The sequence below is a fragment of the Plectropomus leopardus genome, chromosome 14, assembly GCF_026936395.1.
Source record: "Plectropomus leopardus strain MGB_pleo_1.0 chromosome 14, ASM2693639v1, whole genome shotgun sequence".
Classification (NCBI taxonomy): Eukaryota; Metazoa; Chordata; class Actinopteri; order Perciformes; family Serranidae; genus Plectropomus; species Plectropomus leopardus.
In genome coordinates, this window is record NC_142189.1 from 35344625 (window position 1) to 35365323 (window position 20699).

Sequence of the window (20699 nt, forward strand, 5' to 3'; positions counted from 1 at the left end):
CACACTGGAATAGCTGTCCCAGGCCTTGGGTCAAGGGGTGGCCTAGATGGGCCTGGGTGAACGTGCTAATTTCAGCTCCTTAACCGGCGAGATGCAATGATGTGCTGTCACTAATTACCCTTTGTCTCCTCCTAAGCTGCGCTAAAACATTGTTCCAAATTAGTCTGCACCAAGTTTGAAACAGGGACTTAATAAGTAACAGATACATAAAGAGAAGTATCCACTGAAATGTGTTCAAAGACCTCTGATCCTGCTGCTGTCTACTGTTTACCTGTTCTCCTGCCTGTCCACAACATTGCACAGACACCAAAAAGACAACACACACACACAGCAGCTGACAGACAGGCAGACTCGCTCTCCAGCATTGAGTTCAGTGGCAGTGGGAGTGAAGCCAATCGCTCATTTAGCCTGTTTAGCCTTGTGTAAAAAAACTTGCATGCACACACTAATTTTGGTGGGAAAGGGGTATGGATTTGGATTAAAAAGTGTGTGGGAGAAGAGAGCTCTACTGCTACGCACAAATGAAAAAGAGTTACACTCGGTGCAGAGTGGCACATGGTGTAGCGCAGATGTCATTGCTTGTATTGGACTGACAAAGTTTTCATTTTCATGCCCAGCACTCACGTTGTGTAAGTAGCAAATGTACCTGTGCACTCCTGATTCTGTAGATAGACCAACAAAAAGCTGGTCGACAGTCTTGCCAGTCTTTTTCTGCTATAAAAAGGGCGCTTAATTCAATAATAAGATGCACAAACACAGGAGGGTTCACAACGTGTGCACACTCAGTTTTAATGATTAGAGAGTCTGCTTTCGGTCTTTTAAAATGTTTACAAGTGCACAGTAATGTCACTATTATAGTTATCATGGCACATAAATGCAGCCAAACTTAATATCATAGTTATAAACTTGATGGGACAGAAAAACTCCAGAGAAAACTAAATAAAACCTCTGACATCTGTTTTTTCTCTGGAGACAGAAAGCTCTGAGGGAGAAACCAAGTTTTACAGGAGGAAAGATGCATCACGCCAAACAATTTACTGCAAGAATCTGAACTGTGTGTGCGACCATTTGGACATTAATAGGAACACAGTACAGTTATTATAATGAAATCCGGATTGATCCTGTCGGGAGATTTAAATAATTTATTAACTTAATCTGACATTTTTCATGCATAACACTGGCTGTCTTAATGTAAAGATGTCTTTGTTTCTGCTGCTAAGCATCTGTGGCCGAGGGGTTAATGAGCCTGTCAATGAAGCAGGCAGCTTTAAGATTGAGATCCGTTTGGTTATGTGTTTTCATCTTGCTCCAAAATACAATAATATCTATCATGCGCTGATATCTTTATTATGGAGCCTAAATAAGAAATTGCTTCAAAATCTGCCACTTTAAAGCCATTATTGTAAATAACAGTAAAAACTTTCATTTTTCAACCAGTTGTCTTGGAAAATTCCTTTCAGTCCTTTTAAGCTTCTTACTACATTCATAGTTACAGAGCACTGCTGGTCCTGGTTCCTAAAAGCCTGCCTCTGTAAGTGTGGTGTATTTGATCCCATTCACAGTTTTCCTCCCTCTGGAAAGAGAGTACCAAAGACTCTACTAGACAGGCTGCGCTGGGTCACTCTGGGATATCATTACAACTGGGATACCAAGGTAAGCACCACATCCTTCTTTGTTAGAGGATCCCGTAGGAGGGATATAATAGATTTAAAGTTGTAAATGTAGAAATGAATACCAGTATTCTAATTGTCAACATACAAATTATCAGTATATTTCCCTTTCCTTATATTACATTAATCTTAAGTTTTTCACTTCTTGAACTATTTTATTCAATTTTTTTGGCTGGACCGCAGCATGCAAGGCCAATCTATGGACCAAATGACTGGTAAAGTTAATAACTGCATATTATATTGTTACTGTTTTAATGTTCAAATTTGCAGTCATGTATCAAGTTATATTTGAATTGAGCTTGTGCTCAATTCTCAGGACACTAGATCATTTTAATTGATTTCTATTGACTGACACATAATGTCTCAAAATGATTCACATGGATCAAAGATGGTTCACAGGTTTTGCTGTAAAGTTCAGGTGCTTTTTCAGAGTTTTCAAATTTAAGGTTTTGGATAACATGCTGCCTTTCAAATAGAGGAAAATGGAGTGTTTTAATAATTGTTTCACAATGTGAGGGTGATGTTTAACTGAAATTGAGGATTTTTGTAAGTTCTTTTTGCTAGTAGCGTGATAGATTTATGTATAGGCCCATAGCCCAGCAGTTCCACTATAATGGGGATTTTACTTGTTCCCTTTTGTTTGGGGAAGGGATAGGAAAGAGGCTAAGGAATTATATATTTTCTTTTAGTTTTATATGTTGTCCTCAGAATGTTTGCTGGTTTATGGTGTCCTGCATTTTTGTGGCACAGAGCTGTCATGAGTGGTCCTTAAACAGGGAATAGCATTATTAACATAACTTCTTGGAACGTAAGAGGCTTAAACAACACAGCCAAAAGAGCAAAAGTATTTTCTCATCTGCAAGACCTACATGCAGATATTCTTTTTCTACAAGAGACACATATTAAACACACAGAGGCCCTGAGGTTGAGATGCAGTTGGATAGGACAAACCTTTCAGTCACCTTTTTAAACAAAAGCGTAAAGTGTGGCCATATTAATCAGAAAGAATATTCCTTTCCAACATATGTCCACCAAAACTGATTAAAATGGCCGCTTTCTTATACTCACTGGCACTATTTTGACTCTTCATGTCACCTTGTTAAACATATGCAGTATGTACTGAATTTGGATAACCCAGTTTTTTTCTGTGGTGTTTTCAGCATAATTCTAGATTAATCGACAACCAATTTGACTGTTGGTGGTGATTTCAACTGTATTCTAGACACATTTATGGATAGGCCTTCCCCACACCTAATTAGCCCTCTAGATTCTACAGTTGTTCTGAATAATCTGGTGAAGTCGTTGAACCATGTTAATATTTGGAGAATTCAGCACCCCACAGTTAAAGTTATTTTTCTTTTCACAAGTTCACAGGACCTATAAGAGGATTGATTATTATCTGCCAGATTCTTTACTAACACCTGTAATCTCCTCATCAAAATTTCATAATATTTTAGTCTCAGATGACAGTCCCGTTACTATAGGCATCAATGCTGGACAGCCAATTACAATTGGCGGTTTAATCCAAATCTGCTCAGTGATGAAATATTCTTTTAAAAATGCTTTAGTTGCTGTTAAGGATTTTGTAGCTTTCCATGACACAGGGGCTGTTTCAGATTCGACTTTGTGGGAGGCCCTTTATGTTGTGATAAGAGGATTTGTATCATATGAAGCTGCACAAAAAAGGCAAAGTAGAGACAGATTAGCAGAAATAGATAAGCAGCTTGCTTTGCTTGAAAATCTTTTCAGGGAGCACCATTTCCGTCTACACCTAAGGATATCATAAAACTTGTATCTTTGGATATGGAGAGTACACTTTGGCTGTCACTTTCTCAATCCCACACCGGCTCAACCGAAGAGAAATACCGACAAATGACAAATCAGCGAGGCTCTGATAATAGCCATCTGCCTACTTCTGTCGGGGGATATCCATCAGTGTCTCGGCCCAACTAGAGCAGCAGATGAAGCAAGCCCAGCTGATAATTCCACCTGCAACTCCACCTCTACTCTACTAGTATGTAGTCCTCACAGTAGCTACTCCTGCTCCATAGTCACACAGCAAACTTACCCTCTTTCCAGGGGGCATGCGCAGTTCAACTTGCTGCAGGGAAACCCGTCCCTGCTACTGCTGTTTTCACCAGCGGGGGCCAACATGGGACTCAATGCTGCCCTCTCACAGCATGCTAGCCCTGGTCATCCTTTAGTGCTCCCCTCGACCACAAAGAAGGTCCAGGCAGTCATCGGGGACGGCCAAACAACTGACTCAGTTGTTCTAACTGGCGGTTGTCGGCCCTACAGGTGATTTGTTATGAATTTTCAGAGTTTTGAACTGTAATTGGTCACTGAAGTGCCACCATCATGACTGTTTGCCGTGAATTCCTATTGAGGAAGTTTAGCATAGAACTAGACTTATGTGCCAACTTTGGTTTATTTCAGTGCATGGAATGTTAGATTTTCTTTGAAGGAGACGAAGAAGGAGGAGGAGAAGGAGAATATTGGCAAATGCTAAGTGTTACGCCGTGTCCACTTCCACATGTGTAGCTTTTGATAATTTTTGTTTAGTTTGGACCAATAATGATCTACAGAAAATGTGGTACAAATTGAACCTACAGTTTAGGAGGTGTCAAAAATGTGTTTTTCATGAAAATCAAAATGGCCATGTGGTGCCCCCTTTTGACCAATTTCCCAATAATTAGGGTCCAAGCACCAAACAGTGCGAGGACCCTATTGAAATTCTTGAAATTATTAGGGCCCGAGCACCAGACCGTGCAAGGATCCTCTTGGAATGCAAGGAATTATTGGGGCCCGAGCACAGAAAGGTGCGAGGACCCTCTTGAAATGCAAGGAATTATTAGGGCCCTCGCACCGAACAGTGCGAGGACCCTCTTGGAATGCAAGGAATTATTATAATTATTAGGGCCCAAGCACCAAACGGTGCGAGGAATGCAAGGAATTAATATTATTATAAAGGCCCGAGCAACGAACGGTGCAAGGACCCTCTTGGAATGCAAGGAATTCTTATTAGGGCCTGAGCACTGAACGGTGCGAGGACCCTCCTGAAACTGAAGGAATTCTTCACCTTTCACCTTTCACCTTCTTCTCTGCTTATCCGGGGTCGGGTCACAGGGGCAGCTGCTTAAGCAGGGAAGCCCAGACTTCCCTCTCCCCAACCACTTTGTCCACCTCTTCCTGGGGGATCCCGAGAAGTTCCCAGGCCAGCCCATTTCGACCGCTTGTACCTGCCATCTTGTTCAGTCGGAAGCAGTAATCCAGTGAGAGCTGAAGGTCATGGCCTGATGAAGCAAACAGGACCACATCATCTGCAAAAAGCAGTGACTCAATCCTGAGGTCACCAAACCGGACCCTCTCAACACCCTGGCTGTGCCTAGAAATTCTGTCCATAAAAGTTATGAACAGAATCAGTGACAAAGGGCAGCCCTGGCGGAATCCAACCCTCACTGGAAACGAGTCCGACTTAATGCCGGAAATGCGGAACAATCTCTGGCACCGGTCATACAGGGAACGGATGGCCCGTATAAGGGGGTCCAGTACCCCGTACTCCCGGAGAACCCCCCACAGGACTCCCCGAGGGACACGGTTGAATGCCTTCTCCAAGTCCACAAAGCACATGTGGACTGGTTGGGCAAACTCCCATGCACCCTCAAGGACCCTGCCAAGGGTCCAGAGCTGGTCCACAGTTCCATGACCAGGACAAAAACTCCATTGCTCCTCCTGAATCCGAGGTTTGACTATCCGGTAGACCGTCCTCTCAAGTACTCCTGAATATACCTTACCAGGGAGGCTGAGGAGTGTGATCCCCTATATTTGGAACACACCCTCCGGTCCCTCTTCTTAAAAAGAGGGACCACCACCCCAGTCTGCCAGTCCAGAGGCACTGCCCCCGATGTCCATGCAGTGTTGCAGAATCGTTTCAACCATGACAGCCTCACAACATACAGGGCCTTAAGGAACTCCAGGCAGATCCACTCCTGGGGCCCTGCCACCGAGGAGCTTTTTGAGCACCTCTGCAACCTCAGCCCCAGAGACGGGAGAGCTCACCACCGAGTCCCCAGGCCCTGCTTCCTCACCCTAAGACGTGTCATTGGGATTGAGGAGGTCTTCAAAGTATTCCTTCCAGCAACCCAAAACGTCCCAAGTCGAGGTCAGCAGCGCACTATCCCCACCATACACAGTGTTGACAGAGCACTGCTTCCCCCTCCTGAGACGCCAGATAGTGGTCCAGAACCTCTTTGAAGCCATCCAGAAGTCCTTCTCCATGGACTCACCAAACTCCTCCCACGCCTGGGTTTTGGCCTTGACGACCACTGTTGCTCCACTCCACTTGGCCTGCCAGTACCTGTCTGCTGCATCTGGATTTCCACAGGCCAAGAAGTCCCAATAGGACTCTTTCTTCAGCTTGACGGCATCCCTCACTGCTGGTGTCCATCAGTGAGTTCAGGTGTTGCTGCCATGACAGGAACCGACCACCTTACGGCCACTGCACCAATCGGCCGACGCAACAATGGATGCACACATGAACATGGCCTACTCGGACTCGATCATGGCGAGCACAGAAGTCCAATAACAAAACACCACTCAGGTTTGGGGGAGATTGGGGGGGGCATTCCTCCCGATCACACCCCTCCAGGTCTCACTGTCGCTGAGAACATGAGCATTGAAGACCCCCAGCAGAGCGAGGGAATCCCCAGAAGGGGCATTCTTCAGCACCCCCTCTAAGGCTGCTGTTTGGACCATAGGCACAAACAACAGTCAGGATCAATCCCCCCCACCCGAAGGCGGAGAGAGGCTACCCTCTCGTCCACTGGGGTAAACTCCAACATACAGACACTGAGCCAGAGGGCAATAAGAATTGCCACCCCTGCCCGGCGCCTCTCACCAGTGGCAACTCCAGAGTGGAAGAGAGTCCAACGCCTCTTGAGAAGACTGGTTTCGGAGCCCATCCTATGTGTCGAGGTGAGGCTGACTATATGCAGTCAGAACTTCTCAACCTCGCGCACCAGCTCAGGTGTCAGAGGTGACATTCCACGTCCCTAGAGCTAGCTTCTGCAGCCGAGGACTGGACCGCCAAGGTCCCCGCCTTTCGGCTGTTGCCCAACTCACATCACACCCGACCCCTTTGGCCCCTCTTATGGTTGGTGAATTCACGGGAAGGAGGTCCCATGTTGCCTCTTCGGGCTTTACCCATGGGTAGAGCCGCGCTTGCACTTGCCATTGAGCCCCACCCCCTGGCCTGGCTCCACGGGGCGGGCTCCGGTGACCTTCGTCCAGGTGAAGGAAACTTTTAACCATTTATGTTTTTCTTCATGAAGGGTACGGTGAGCTACACTTTGTCTGGTCCCTCCCTTACGACCTGTTTGCCATGGGTGACCAACAACAACAACTGAGCTCCTAGGATCATTGGGACACGCAAACCCCTCCATCACGATAAGGTGATAGCTCAGGGAGGGGAAGTTATTATTATTATTATTATTATTATTATTATTATTATTATTATTATTATTATTATTAGGGCCCGAGCACCAAACGGTGAGAGGACCCTATTGAAATCCAAGGAATTATTATTATTATTAGGGCCCGAGCAACGAACGGGTGTGACCCTATTGAAATCCAAGGAATTCTTATTAGAGCCCGAGCACCCAACAGGCGATTATTATTATTTATTTATTTATTTTTTTTCTCTCAAATGAATTGCCATTTTGAGGGCTTTAACATATTCAAAAAGTCATGAGACTTTGCAGACTTATCAGGTCTCGTAAATATTTTGATATTTTAATGGTCTCGTGTGGGTGGGAGGAAATGTATCAGTTGCGCCCCCAACTGATTTTCAACAAAGCAGCCCCTGCAGCACGTTTTACCTAGAGCTGTGAAACTTTGGAGGCCTGTGCAACACCCCAATATCTACAAAAAAGTCTCTTGGGGCCATACCGTAAAACCAACAGGAAGTCAGCCATTTTGATTTGAAGTTGTAATTTTGGTGTATTTGTGGCCATTTTCAGGGGTCGTAATCTTGAGAACTTGTCCCAGAGCTTTCATCAGATTGACTTCAAATGTTATGGCTACCTTCATAAGACCTTTGACAGCAAAAGTTATTCAAATCATGAGTTTTCATCACACCGTGTGATCTGTATGAGGCATCTAATTTGCATGTTCTGCCATGAACCAGGAAGTAAACAGGAAGTGGTATGTAACTCTGCTGTAAATGGTCCAATATGACCCAAGCTTCACGTTTGATAAAATTTCACAGATATGATAAGAGTCCAGGCCTGAAGACAATTGCATTGCAATTTTGAATCTTACTCATGGCACCACCTATTGGTAGCAGGAAGTTACTTTTTTTACTCTTTGATTTTTCCCCAGTAGCAGGTTAACTTAATTGACCTCATATCCAATTAGAATACTGTTAAGACCTTCATTATGTACAGAAATAACACTTTTATAACATCAAATGCTGTTGCCAAAGTTCCGCATTATAGGCCATAAAACTGGAAGCACTTTTTGAGAGGCAAGGCATGCTTCAAAACTCACCAAAATTAGCACACACATCAGAAGTCCTTAAATGTGATATTTCATTTGATTTTTTGTCACTGATGTGCCAAAATGGCTCTGTAGCGCCCCCTACAGATTTCAACGAAGCAGCCCCTGCATTACATTTCACCTAGAGCTACAAAACTTGGGAGGCATGTTGCATTTTCAGGGATCACAATTTTAGGATCTTCTCCTACAGATTTCATCCAATTGACTAAACATCTAAACATCCTCTCAGAAGGCCCTGGACATCAAAAGTTAATACATTTGTGAGTTTTCGTCACACTGCGTGACTGATACTGGGCCAAACATTTCCATGTCTCGCCATTAACCAGGAAGTAGTTTCTCACTCTGAGGGACATGGTCCAATCTGCACCAAACTTCACATGTTTTATGACTGTCTTGCCCTGAACACATCTACATGACAACCATTACCATTACCTTTTGCGCCCCCTACTGGCAACATGAAATGTCATGAAAATTGCATGCTTTCTTCTTTGATGGACTGCTCCTACAGATTGTATACAATTGACTTCAAATCTGGTGACAAAACCTTTAAGACTCTTAATGATGCTTCCCCCTGAAGTATAGGTTTTTCATGAACGCTGTTGCCATGGAGACCCAGTTGTGGCCGCCATAAAGGAAGTTGTTGTAACTTCACTTTACATCGACCAATTGGCCCCAGATTTCACAGTTGTGGTCAGGCTGCAGCCCTTAACACATCAACATGTCCTTTAATATGATACTCACTGAGCCACCTCCTGTCGACAGAAAGGACGCCTTGTACCACAACTATCTTTTGATTTTCATGAAGTTTAGTAATATTGTGTTGGACAAATGATGTAGACTAAGATGCCACAGATTTTGTGTGTCCAAAGAAAGTGTTTCACCATGTAAAATATTTCCCTCAAGGGTCCAAAGTCTGTACATACTTTTTCCAAGTTTCACTCAAATGGACAATTGCATCACTCAGAATCCCTACAGTAGCCTTGACTTATGTAGGGGTGCAAGGGCCCGTTCATCGCTGCTTGCAGCTTTAATTTATTAACGTGTTCTTTTTTTTTTTTTTTTTTTATTTTTTTTTTTTTTTTACATTTTTTGTGCCCGCTTTTTGATTTTAATGAAACGTTCGAGGTATGTTGTTGAAGAGATGTCAAAGATGTGTTTTTCAAAAAACATCAAAATGACAGAAAATTTGATATCCTGAATGCAGAACTATCTTCATCCAAGTTTTACATTAATGTGGATTGGTCCTAAAATATAGTCCCTGGGACAGATGTAAAGCTCAGCTTATCTCTGCGTTAGAGTGATACATTTCTCAATCTGATATTTATGTAAGAAAGGAGAGATATCTGGCGGCTCTGATTGGTTGTTCCTTGTCACATGACATGCAGTATGCACTGCTGCGTTCCAAAAGAATAATCTTTTTTATTTCAAGGCAGAATCATTGGGCCCTGAAAAATATGTGCTTGGGAAGGCATGCAGGTCACAGCGCCGTTGTCATGGTTCATGAGGGCATCTTCATTAAAAATAATGGAAATGAGTGCGAGTGTGTAATGAGCTCCTTAATGGTTCTTGTGTGTTTTTCATGGAGCACATTGGGCTAAACTTGTGTGTCAAATTTCAAGTCAAACTAAGTAAGTAAGTAAGTAAATTTTATTTATATAGCACCTTTCATAGATAGAAATCACAAAGTGCTTTACAGTAAAAACACAGTGCTTCACAAACAGAATAAACAGTGATTTACAAAGGATAAAATACAACACAGTTCTTCGAAATAAGGCAAAAGAAAATACAATATAAACACCAAGTTAATAAAAGAGGTTAATTAAAAGCTTGTCTGTATAAAAGTGTCTTTAGCTGCATTTTAAAGGAGTCAATGGAGTTGGTGCAGCGTAGAGCCAGTGGCAGAGAGTTCCATAGTCTCGGTGCTACTGCCTGAAAAACCCGATCACCACGAGTTTTAAAATGAGTGCGTGGGACGAACAGCAAATTCTGGCCTGCTGACCTCAGAGCACGAGATGAAGAATGTGGTTGCAACTAATGGTATGAAGGGAGTGATCTTTCAAAAATTTAATTTTTAGATCTTAATTATAGTGCCTTCAACTGGCAAACTGGCATCACGTTTTTCAAACAGCATTTTGCGGTAAAAAATAAAAAAAATAAATAAAAATGCCATGTGTCTACAATGTACCATTTCACGGTAATTTAAGAAAACGTTACGGAAGAAAAAAAGAAGTCAAAGCAAATACAGCAGTTGTTTCAGCTGTTTGGGCTTAAACCCCTAGTTACAAATTGATCAGAGAAAGATCAGTGTTTTTATATTGTTTCCCCTTTGTCCTGAGAAAACAAAAAAATTACACCATAAAAAAATGCCTTGATTACATTACCTTTAAATGTGCATTAATTCAGATATACACATTTATGGTACAACTTTTAGTATACCCTTTTACATGAAAAACTTCTTTACTGTTAATAATATATCATAACTCTCCATTGTATTTATTGAAGTTTCTTGCCAAAGAATACATTTCACAAAATTACATTTAACACATAAGGAGAGCATTATATTTCACATTCACCCAGTACTCATTTTTCCTTTATAGAGCTTCAAGGAATTCACAGTGTAAGTCAATGCAACCTATGTGTGTGGTTAGTTATAGCCGCTGGTTGCATAAAGCTGACGTTACCTAGCTCTTCTCCTGTCAATTTCCACACAGGTTTGTTGTTTTGTTTTTTTTTCTTTCATTTTTCTTTCTTTTTACATAAACTCCTCCTCTGATGTCCACTTAACTCCACTATAACGTGGATGTTACCCATGTAGGATCACATTGTTCGTTAGCTGCCTATGCCAAGCACTGCTACAGAGTACAACACAAGTTCAACACACTACCTGTGCCAGATTTCAATGATTTTTTTTTTCTTTTTCTTTGTCTATTTATGCTTTTTGATATGATATTTTTATTTTAAAAGATATGGCCAAAAATCTAATTGTTTTTGCAAGTAAATCTGGTTGTCTGTGGACAAGTTATTGAAATATACTGACAGAAAACTGCGTAATTTAACATTTAACAGCCACAGCAACATAGCAACATTGCTTTTCTTGTGCAAATATCCAATTGTTTTCTTTGTTTTCTTTTTCTTTCACAGACTTACTCTGCCAATCATTACAGTCCTTTCCCAACTGACCTCCACTTGCTGGCCTTCCAAATAACAGCTGCCTGTGGTTTTCCAGGGTTCAATGCACAAGCTGGAATCCTCAACTACTATAAAACTGATTCATCTCTGGGAATCCATGTGGATGAGTCAGAACTCGATCACAGCCGTCCGCTGCTTTCATTCAGGTGAGAGGAAAGAACAGTCTTTAACACTGTCAAAAGAGGGAATTCTTCTACACATCTAGGGATTTAGATGCCCACGCAGTTATTTTGTTTATTTGTTGTTGTTTTTTTTTTTATTGCACCAGCAATTCAGGATGTTGTAATAAGGGAAAGAAAAAGTCTTCAATGCCTGGTTAACTACAGAAAAACATGTCAACTCCCTCACTTGTCTTTTTTTGACAGTTTTGGGCAGTCAGCCATCTTCCTCCTGGGAGGCATCCGCAAACAGGACCCTGTCACAGCTATGTATATGCACAGTGGGGATGTGATGGTGATGTCAGGACAAAGCCGTCTCCTTTACCATGCTGTCCCATGCATCATCCCAGCACCCAAGGGACCTGCAGCTTTAGAGGTGGAGGGCTGCAGCCTAGCCTCATCCCTACCAGACAGCACTGTGGTGGAGCCTGTGTCTGTGGAGGACTGGGCAGTGTGCTCCAGGTACATCCAGAGCTCCAGACTGAATGTGACTGTCAGACAGGTGCTAGGGCCTGGGCAGACCTTCCCAGAAACACCTTTTTCTCACCAAAGGACTGATGCTGGCCAGACAGTGGGGTACCATGACTGACCAAAAGATGGAGAAATGAGGAAGAGGAAGAGTAGTAGCGCTGTGATTTTGTTGATACTGTAGAGACATGGCATAGACCCCATGCTGGTCATTTGCTTCTGATCCCAGAGTCTTTCTTTGCAGTGATATTGTGTCACTTTTAACCTGACCAAAAATCAGAGGCCACATCAGTTTTGCTCTTAATGCTTAGTTTGGGTCCAAACATCATTTGTCCATACAAACTGTCTGCTAACTTGGAACAGGAGGGTCCACCCACCATTTATGGGACTTTATACACAACTTTTGACAATGTTGACTGAGGAGTCAAGTGATCCAACTGAGTCTGTTTCACTGCTTAAAACCAGACTAAATGAAAATGGACCCACAAAATGCAAGAAATTAGGTTTGCTGCCTTATAGTGCTGCCAAAGTATCACCAGAAAGATACAAAGCATTTTGTTTACAAAAAAATGTGTCACCAAATGTTATATGTATGTGAATGTTATTGGACATACTGGACTATATGTGAAAATGGGTACATTTGCACTCAAATTAAAGCTGACAGTCTAAATTCAGAATGTGCAGCTCTTATTTTTTTATATAAACATTTTTAGTAGTTTTTCACATATTAAGAAGACAAATAAAACACATAACACACAACAATGTGAAAATAGCCATAGACCATCCATCCAGATATTAACAGAAATAAATGAGTAAATAAAAGAAAAACAGTGGAAAGAAAGAAAATTTAAATAAAATAATACTAATAATAGTTATAAGCTTACAATAAATATATGCTTGAACGAGACAATTCTCAGGTCTCTCAATTACTGGCCTTGTCATTTTTAGCATGCCTCAGTCCAGGTGAGAATTTCCAGCAACATTGTTTCATAAGGATAATTGCCAGGATAACAAAAGGAATCCTTTTGATATTAAATCGACAGTCTCTACAGGGAGATAGTTCATGAGTGGCTTCCAAACTTTTAGAAACAACTGATTGTTGCCTTTAAGCACTGAGCCAATCCTCTCATGTGGTAGCTCATAAAAATGTTCTTTGTACAATAGCGTAATAGTGGGTGTGGTATCTTTGGTCCATTTAAGCAGGACGCACTTTCTTGCCAGAAGCAATAATTTATCCAATAGTCTAAATTTAAGAGAGGGAAGTGACACATCCTTAGAGGGTATACTTAACAGAAAAAGCCCATCATTTTTTTTAATCCTAATCTTGAAAATGGAGCCAAGTTCCTTAGCAATGCAAGTCCAAAAATGCGAAATGTATTTCAAATGCCGGAAGAGATGTATACAAGTCCTCTTTTCTCTGAACAAAGGGATGAAAAATTATGATTCATTTTTCGTTCAGAATAGAGGGTGTAATATACAGTATAATCTATGGAGGATTTTATATTGAGTTTCCCTTAGCCTGTTGCAGGAAAAGACTGAGTAGACACAGTTAATGGCTTCCTGCCAATCATCCTTGATGTACATGTTGTTGAAATCCCTCTCCCATTTATGTTGGATGTCATACAAGCTGGTTGGACAGATAGAAGTCAGAAAAGAGTAGAAAGAAGACATAAAATTAGCAGGGTTTTGCTGTTTCAAAAGATTCTAGGGCAGTAAGTTTGCAATCACATGGAGAGAGTGTGTTCATTAATGAAATGTAAAATTTGTAGGTACCCAAAAAAAGGCTCTTTAGGTAGACTAAAATGTTCTTGAAATTGTGAGAACGACAAAAGGGTTCCTTCCTTAAACAGATCACCAATGACCTTGATGCCCTTGGTTTTCCACACACCATAAATTGAGGTGTCAACACTACCTGGGATAAATTCACCAGCGTTGTAGATCTCTCCTGATAGCAGCTATAATTAGGGACATGTTTAGCTTCCAGGGTTTAGTCAAGTTAGGGGACACTTTAACCCCTAAATAGTAAATCCAAGTAAAGACCACTTGAAAGAAAAATTCTCATCAATATCCTGTTTAGCACCTTCAGCATGGCTGGAATAGACGATTTAGGGGACGACAGGAATAGTAGAATATTGTCGGCATAAAGAGCAATTTTGTGCACTGTGCCCCCAACTGAGGACCCTTTAATGCCTTTATGAAGCCTTATGGCTACCACAAAAGGCTCCAGTGCAATGGCGAACAATAATGGACTAAGGGGGAAGCCCTTTCTGGTACCCCTGGCCAGTGGAAAGGGTTCGGAACAGAGACCATTTGTGATGACACTGACAACCAGTGAATGATAAATTGTTTGTATCCACTTGAGGAAATCACCACCTAAACCAAATTTCTTCAAAACATCAAACAGAAAGCACCATTCTACTCAATCAAAAGCTTTTTCTGCGTCTAGTGACACCACAAGAGGTTTACCACCTTTCTGAGTGGTTCACATTCAAAAGCTGTCTAATATTGGAGGTTGAGAGGCGGTTCCATATTAAAACCAGCCTGATCTGGTTTAATTAAAGTTGGTAGCAGAACCTGGTAGCAAAAGTTTATCCAAAATGGCACTCCTAGCTTTATTGGAGGGGCAGGACTCGGAAGAATACAAATTTGGGTAAAAATTCCTCATAATTCTATTATTGTCACGGGACGTATACTGGTTATTGCCCTTGTTATCCTTAAATGAGGAAATATTGTTTGCCTCCATTCTACCCCTGGCCAGGCAAGCAAGGAGGGGACCTGGCTTATTGCCATGTTCGTATAGTGTCTGTCTAGCAATAAGGGCCCGAGCACCAAACGATGTGAGGACCCTCTTGAAACTGAAGGAATTATTATTATTATTAGGGCCCGAGCACCAAACGGTACGAGGACCCACTTGAAACTGGAGGAATAATTATTATTATTATTATTATTTTTCTCTCAAATGAATTGCCTTTTTGAGGGCTTTAACATATTCAAAAAGTCATGAAACTTTGCAGACTTATCAGGTCTGGTGAAAATTTTGATATTTTAATGGTCTCATGCATGGGTGGGAGGAAATGTATCAGTTGCGCCCCCCAACTGTTTTTCAACAAAGCAGCCCCTGCAGCACGTTTTACCCAGAGCTGGAAACTTTGGAGGCCTGTGCAACACCCCAGTACCTACAAAAAAGTCTCTTGGGGCCATGCCGTAAAACCAACAAGAAGTCAGCTATTTTGATTTGAAGTTGTAATTTTGGTGTATTTTTGGCCATTTTCAGGGGTCATAATCTTGAGAACTTGTCCTATACCTTTCTTCAGATTGACTTCAAATGTTATGGCTACCTTCATAAGACCTTTGACAGCAAAAGTTATTCAAATCATGAGTTTTCATCACACCGTGTGATCTGTATGAGGCATCTAATTTGCATGTTCTGCCATGAACCAGGAAGTAAACAGGAAGTGGTATGTAACTGCTGTAAATCGTCCAATATGACCCAAACTTCACATGTGTGATAGGAGTCCCGCCCTAAACACATCTATATGACAATTTTAAGCGATAATGAGAGCACCATCATTGGCACAAGAAAGACGAAGATTTACAGTAAGATGTCCAGCTCCTAGCAGGTTGACTTGATTGATCTCAAAATGGTCTCAAAAAATATTTAAGACGTTGATGCTTGAAAATGAACATTGAGAGTTTTCGTTGATAGGCGTTACCGAAATCGGGTGGACAATTTCGATGTTTTGACATGACATCAACTCTGTTGTAACTTTGCCCCAGATGGCCAGATGTTTAGAAAATTTCACAGATTTGATATGAGTCCAGGCCTGAAGACATCTCTTATAGCGCCAACTATTGGTTGCAGGAAGTTACTTTTTTTACTCTTTGATTTTTCCCCTGTAGCAGGTTAACTTAATTGACCTCATATCCAATTAGAATACTGTAAAGACCTTCATCATGCACAGAAATTACACTTTTGCGTTTTCATCAAATGCTATTGCCAAAGTTACGCATTATTCGCCATGCAACTGGAAGCACTTTTTGAGAGAGTCATGCACCAAAACTCACCAAACTTAGCACACACATCAGAAGTCCTGTGATCTACTGTGATATTTCATTTGATTTTTTTTTTTTACACTGATGTGCCAAAATGCCAAAATATGTTAAATTAAACTATGTTAAATAACATTGAAACAATTATTTATCTACATTCAAAACTTTCTTTTTTGTATTCGCTCACCTGGAGAATTAAAATCTCCTGTTGGAGGTCACAGCTCCCGCTGCAGCGCACTCCCCCTCCTCTTTTATTCTTGTCATTTTTAGAGGAAAAAAGAGTAGAGGAAATATTGCAAAGCACAATTGCAAGTTGGCTTGCTTTAACCATCATGTCCGAAACTTAAACTGTGTTGAAAAAACTAAGAATTACAATAATTGTCGTGAGATTGTTTTATGGAAGACCATCCATATAGAACAAAACTTGAATCAAATCAAATCTGTAATTTTCATTCCCAATATTCATCCAGCTGTACACATCTTTCCAAAACTGGCTTGCGAGAGAAAAATAAAACCTCAGTCATTACGGCTCTGTCAAACAAAATGCACATGGATCTATTTCAAAACAGAATCTTTTTCTTGGGATTTCTGCAGCTGGATAAATATTATTTATGATTTTGAACTAGATTCCGGTCATCTTAGAAACAATTGGCCATTTCAGATCATTTCAGTAGTCGTATTGATATTGTGTCATTGCTAGCTAACCTGACTTTTGCTGGTGTTTTGAAATCAGAAAATCAGTTGCATTTTGAGTAGTTCAAATCAATCTATTTTTAGTTCTTTAGTGTATATTGTACTTCCATGTAATCTTATTGTAAATATTGACCTTTTGTAGTTCTTTTTACAATAACTGCTATTGTACTATGTATTGTACTATGTTATTGTATGTAACCTTGATATTTTCTTATTTTTACTGAGTATTTTGTATCATATGTGATAATGGAAATGGGATGGCATTACCAATTATAAATTTGTCTTTTAGAAAAATTACTGCCGTCTGTAAATTGACTCATTCGGTATTCATAGTTAAATATGGTGATTCCTTTAATTTGAGGATGATTCACTAAAAGGTAGGCTAACATTTGCGTATATGGTATAAACAATTTAGGTGAAATTGGGCAAACTTGTCTGATCCCCCGTAAAATCTCTAATCTTGGTGCTGTGCCAGGATTAAGAGAGATGCAGCTATAAATGTCATTATAAAACATTTTCATAACCTTGCAAAATCCAAAATCGAGTTTTTTTAATGTCGTAAACATAAAATTGTGTTCTACAGTGTTGAATGTTTTTTTTTTAAAAATCTATAGATAAGACTGACTAAATGCTTGATAGTCGATCATGTCCAAAATCAGTCTGACATTATTTTGAAAATATACTCCTTTGATCAGGCTGATTGATATTCTTCTTTAAGTTTCCAAGTACAGGTTTAAGACGGATATCAAGTGCCAAGACAAGTAGCTTGTAGTCACTGCATATTAATGATAATAATAAGAATAACAATAATGTGAGATCTCCAGTTCTGTAACAGCATCAAGCCCTTTTTGGATTTGGGATGAACATCCTTTCTCAATATATTTTGAAAATCCATTATATAATAACTTTCTGGTGTCATCCCAAAAATATGTGAAGACTTCAGGTATTAATCCACCAATTCCTGGTGATTTGCCATTTTTCATTTGCTTTAAAGCCACGTTGATTTCTGTTAGAGTTAATTTATCTTCAAGTTGAAGTTATTTTTAGTCATCTAGTTTTATTTTGTTATTTTGGATGTTCTCAAATATTAAGTCCCAATCTGCTTTATTATATTTTGATTTGTAAAGGTTGCGATAAAGGAGCCAAATCTCATCCTGAATCAATCCCTGGTCATGTATTATGATATCATTAGTCATAAGCTTTTATTTTTCTTTTCTTTTTCTTTCTTTCCTGTTCGATCCATCTTGCTCTTGAACGGATATAGGCTCTGTAACCCAGTGGGGAAATTTATGTTTGAATAATACTTTTTTCTTTTATTTATCTTGATTTATTTTATGTACACGTTTCATACTTCATGTTCATTTTATTGTGCTTCATTCTGGTTAAAAGTGCATTTATGTTAAGAAAATAGAAAAAAGTGAAGCCTGTTTCTTTAATGTGCTGCAATGTGCTTTGATGTTCTTTGACATATTCCATGTTCACGCATTTCATCCTTTTTTCATGCAAATTGTTGATGATTTATGCAAGGTTGTGCATTTTTATTTTGTTTTTTATTTTTAGTCTATTGTAGCGTCATTAATAACTACGTTAGAAATTGGATTTTGCACTCGTTAAAGTAAAAGGGGCACCACTCTCTATTTAGGAGAGAATTAAATTTTAAATTATGACAGTTTCAAAACATGTCATCACTTTAATCAATCTCACAATCTGTACCGTTTATCCTGTATACATTGATCTTGTTTCTCTCATGAAATAATATCCACAGACAATGACGTGACAATAAATGAAAATAATTTATTTAGGCTAATAAAATGATGAGTAAATAGAGGAAGTAGTATGACATATAAGGGACAGTGGACAAATGAAAGGGAAACTAAGTGATGTATGTTCAGGTGATGTAAATGATTAATTATGGATAATAGTGGGTAGAAATATGTGACTGTCTAAAGCGTGGACGCGCACCGAACGGTTAATTAGAATTTAGAAATTTAGCATTAAAGCTTTGATATACGACATCAACTGTGATCACTAGAAAATGTTATTCTGCCTACTTTTGCCGACTTGATTAGACTTCTCCGGGGAGGTCCAGGTCATCGCTTCACTCCAGGGGAGAACTGTGGTGTATCTTCCAGACGAGGTGACCCGCTGAAAGGCAGCGGCGGCCGGGCAGGTGAAGTCAGTTTGCAGCGGTCTTTAACTGGCCTCGGTGTTCGCCTCAGGGAATTGGTAAAAGTCTTTAAAACAAGTCCTTAAGGGCAGGCAATGGATGCCGATAGTTTGTGCAGCAGGTGTTGCTTCTAGATCCGTGGCAGAGTTGATGGTGAATCGCGGAGTGTCCTTCTCAATTAAAACTCGCAGAAATAATCAAAAGTAGTCCCATTGGTCTGACGGAGTCACTTTAAATTATTAATTTGAGTTTACTTAAAACGAATTACAAAAGTGTCTTTACTGACCAAAAACTGGTACAAAGAAAAGCGTCAGAGATTTAAAAAGAAAATGGCTTCAAAAGTTAAAGTTCAGCAAAGCTCTGGTGAGCTGTTGCGCCTCTACTTGTAAAACTGAAGAAAAGAAAAAGTAACCATAAAGTTGGTTACAAGATTACTGATAATTAAGGTCACTAGATGGCAATAGGGCTCCATCACAAAAAGGGAATAAAACATGCTTTTACCTAACTCATTCAAATTAAATGATAAAAGAATGGGAGTTGGTCCTACTTCTTCATCAAAGCACATAGACAAACTCTTACCTACAAAGAGAAGGATTAGAGGATTAAGTTAAACTTTAACTCGCAACCTTGGTCCAAGCAATCCACTACACTATTGTAAAACAACGAGGCCTGAAATAGACCTGTTAATGTCCCTACGCACAACAATGTGCAGACTGAAACCCATTCAAATCACCATTTTTGATCTCGCTAGGTAAAAAGGTATAAAACATGGTCATGGAGCCCGAGCCTGAGCCCATGGAGCAAGACTCTGTATCCTTGGATTCAGATACCGACACAGCAGATGAGGATGAGTAGTATCTTCCGGGGACTGGCTCATCCACCACCAGCTCCACCGACTCATCTGACAGTGGGTAAGGGGAGACACTGCCGGACCTGTCACGGAGGTCCAAAAACGGAGAGATCCACTGGGCACCCACAAATTTCACGACACTCCAGTTTAATCCTCCAGGCACAGAACTAACCCCAGGACCCACCCGCTATGCCGCGGCCAGAGTTGGTGAGCTAATGGACAGTTTTGATTTTTTTTTCACCACAGGGATCACGAAACTTGTCACTGATTATACCAACCTGCATCGGAGAAGGGCAGTCCCTGAGTGAAAGGACCTGGATGCCACTACCATGCGGGCTTACTTTGAACTTCCTTCTGTTGGCCGGGACTAGCTGTGCCGCAGCAAAGCAACCTGCAGCCTGTGGGATGACCAGATGGGCAGGCATATATTTCCGGTGACCATGTCTGTCAAAACGTTTGTGCTGATCAGCAGAATCCTGTGTTTTGAGGACCGGCTGTCCAGACCGTGGCACAGGGGAGTGGATAAACTGGCAGTGGTCCAGGAAATCTGGGATCTGTGGACTGCCCAGCTCCCTCTAATGTTCAATCCAGCTGTGGGCATTTGTGTGGACGAGCAACTCGTACCATACCAGGGATGCAGCGAATTCCGGCAATATGTGCCCATGAAGTCAGCCAGGTATGGCCTAAAAATGTGGGTCACCTGTAACGTGCAAAAATCATATGCATGGAGGGTTTCTGTTTACACTGGCTGATCAGCTGGTGAGGCACTTGAACAAAACCAAGGACGTAGGGTCGCGTTGGACAAGACCGAGGGACTGAGAGCCTCAGTCCCTCCTTAAGAGGGCCACCTTAATCCAAACAACTAACAGCACTCTTCATTCTTTTCTGACAGGGAACAA

The 20699-nt window shown here is 40.9% G+C and overlaps 1 protein-coding gene across 1 annotated transcript in view; it reads left to right on the forward strand.

Annotated features, from left to right (window-relative positions):
- The window catches only part of alkbh1 (alkB homolog 1, histone H2A dioxygenase), a 43893-nt gene extending 31176 nt beyond the window's left edge, over positions 1-12717 (forward strand). The window contains exons 4-6 of the mRNA XM_042500378.2: positions 1563-1653; positions 11367-11560; positions 11780-12717. Of these exons, the coding sequence (XP_042356312.1) occupies positions 1563-1653; positions 11367-11560; positions 11780-12161 (667 nt within the window). The 3' untranslated portion in view covers positions 12162-12717. The remainder of the gene's footprint in view (positions 1-1562; positions 1654-11366; positions 11561-11779) is intronic.
- Positions 12718-20699: the final 7982 nt, after the last annotated feature.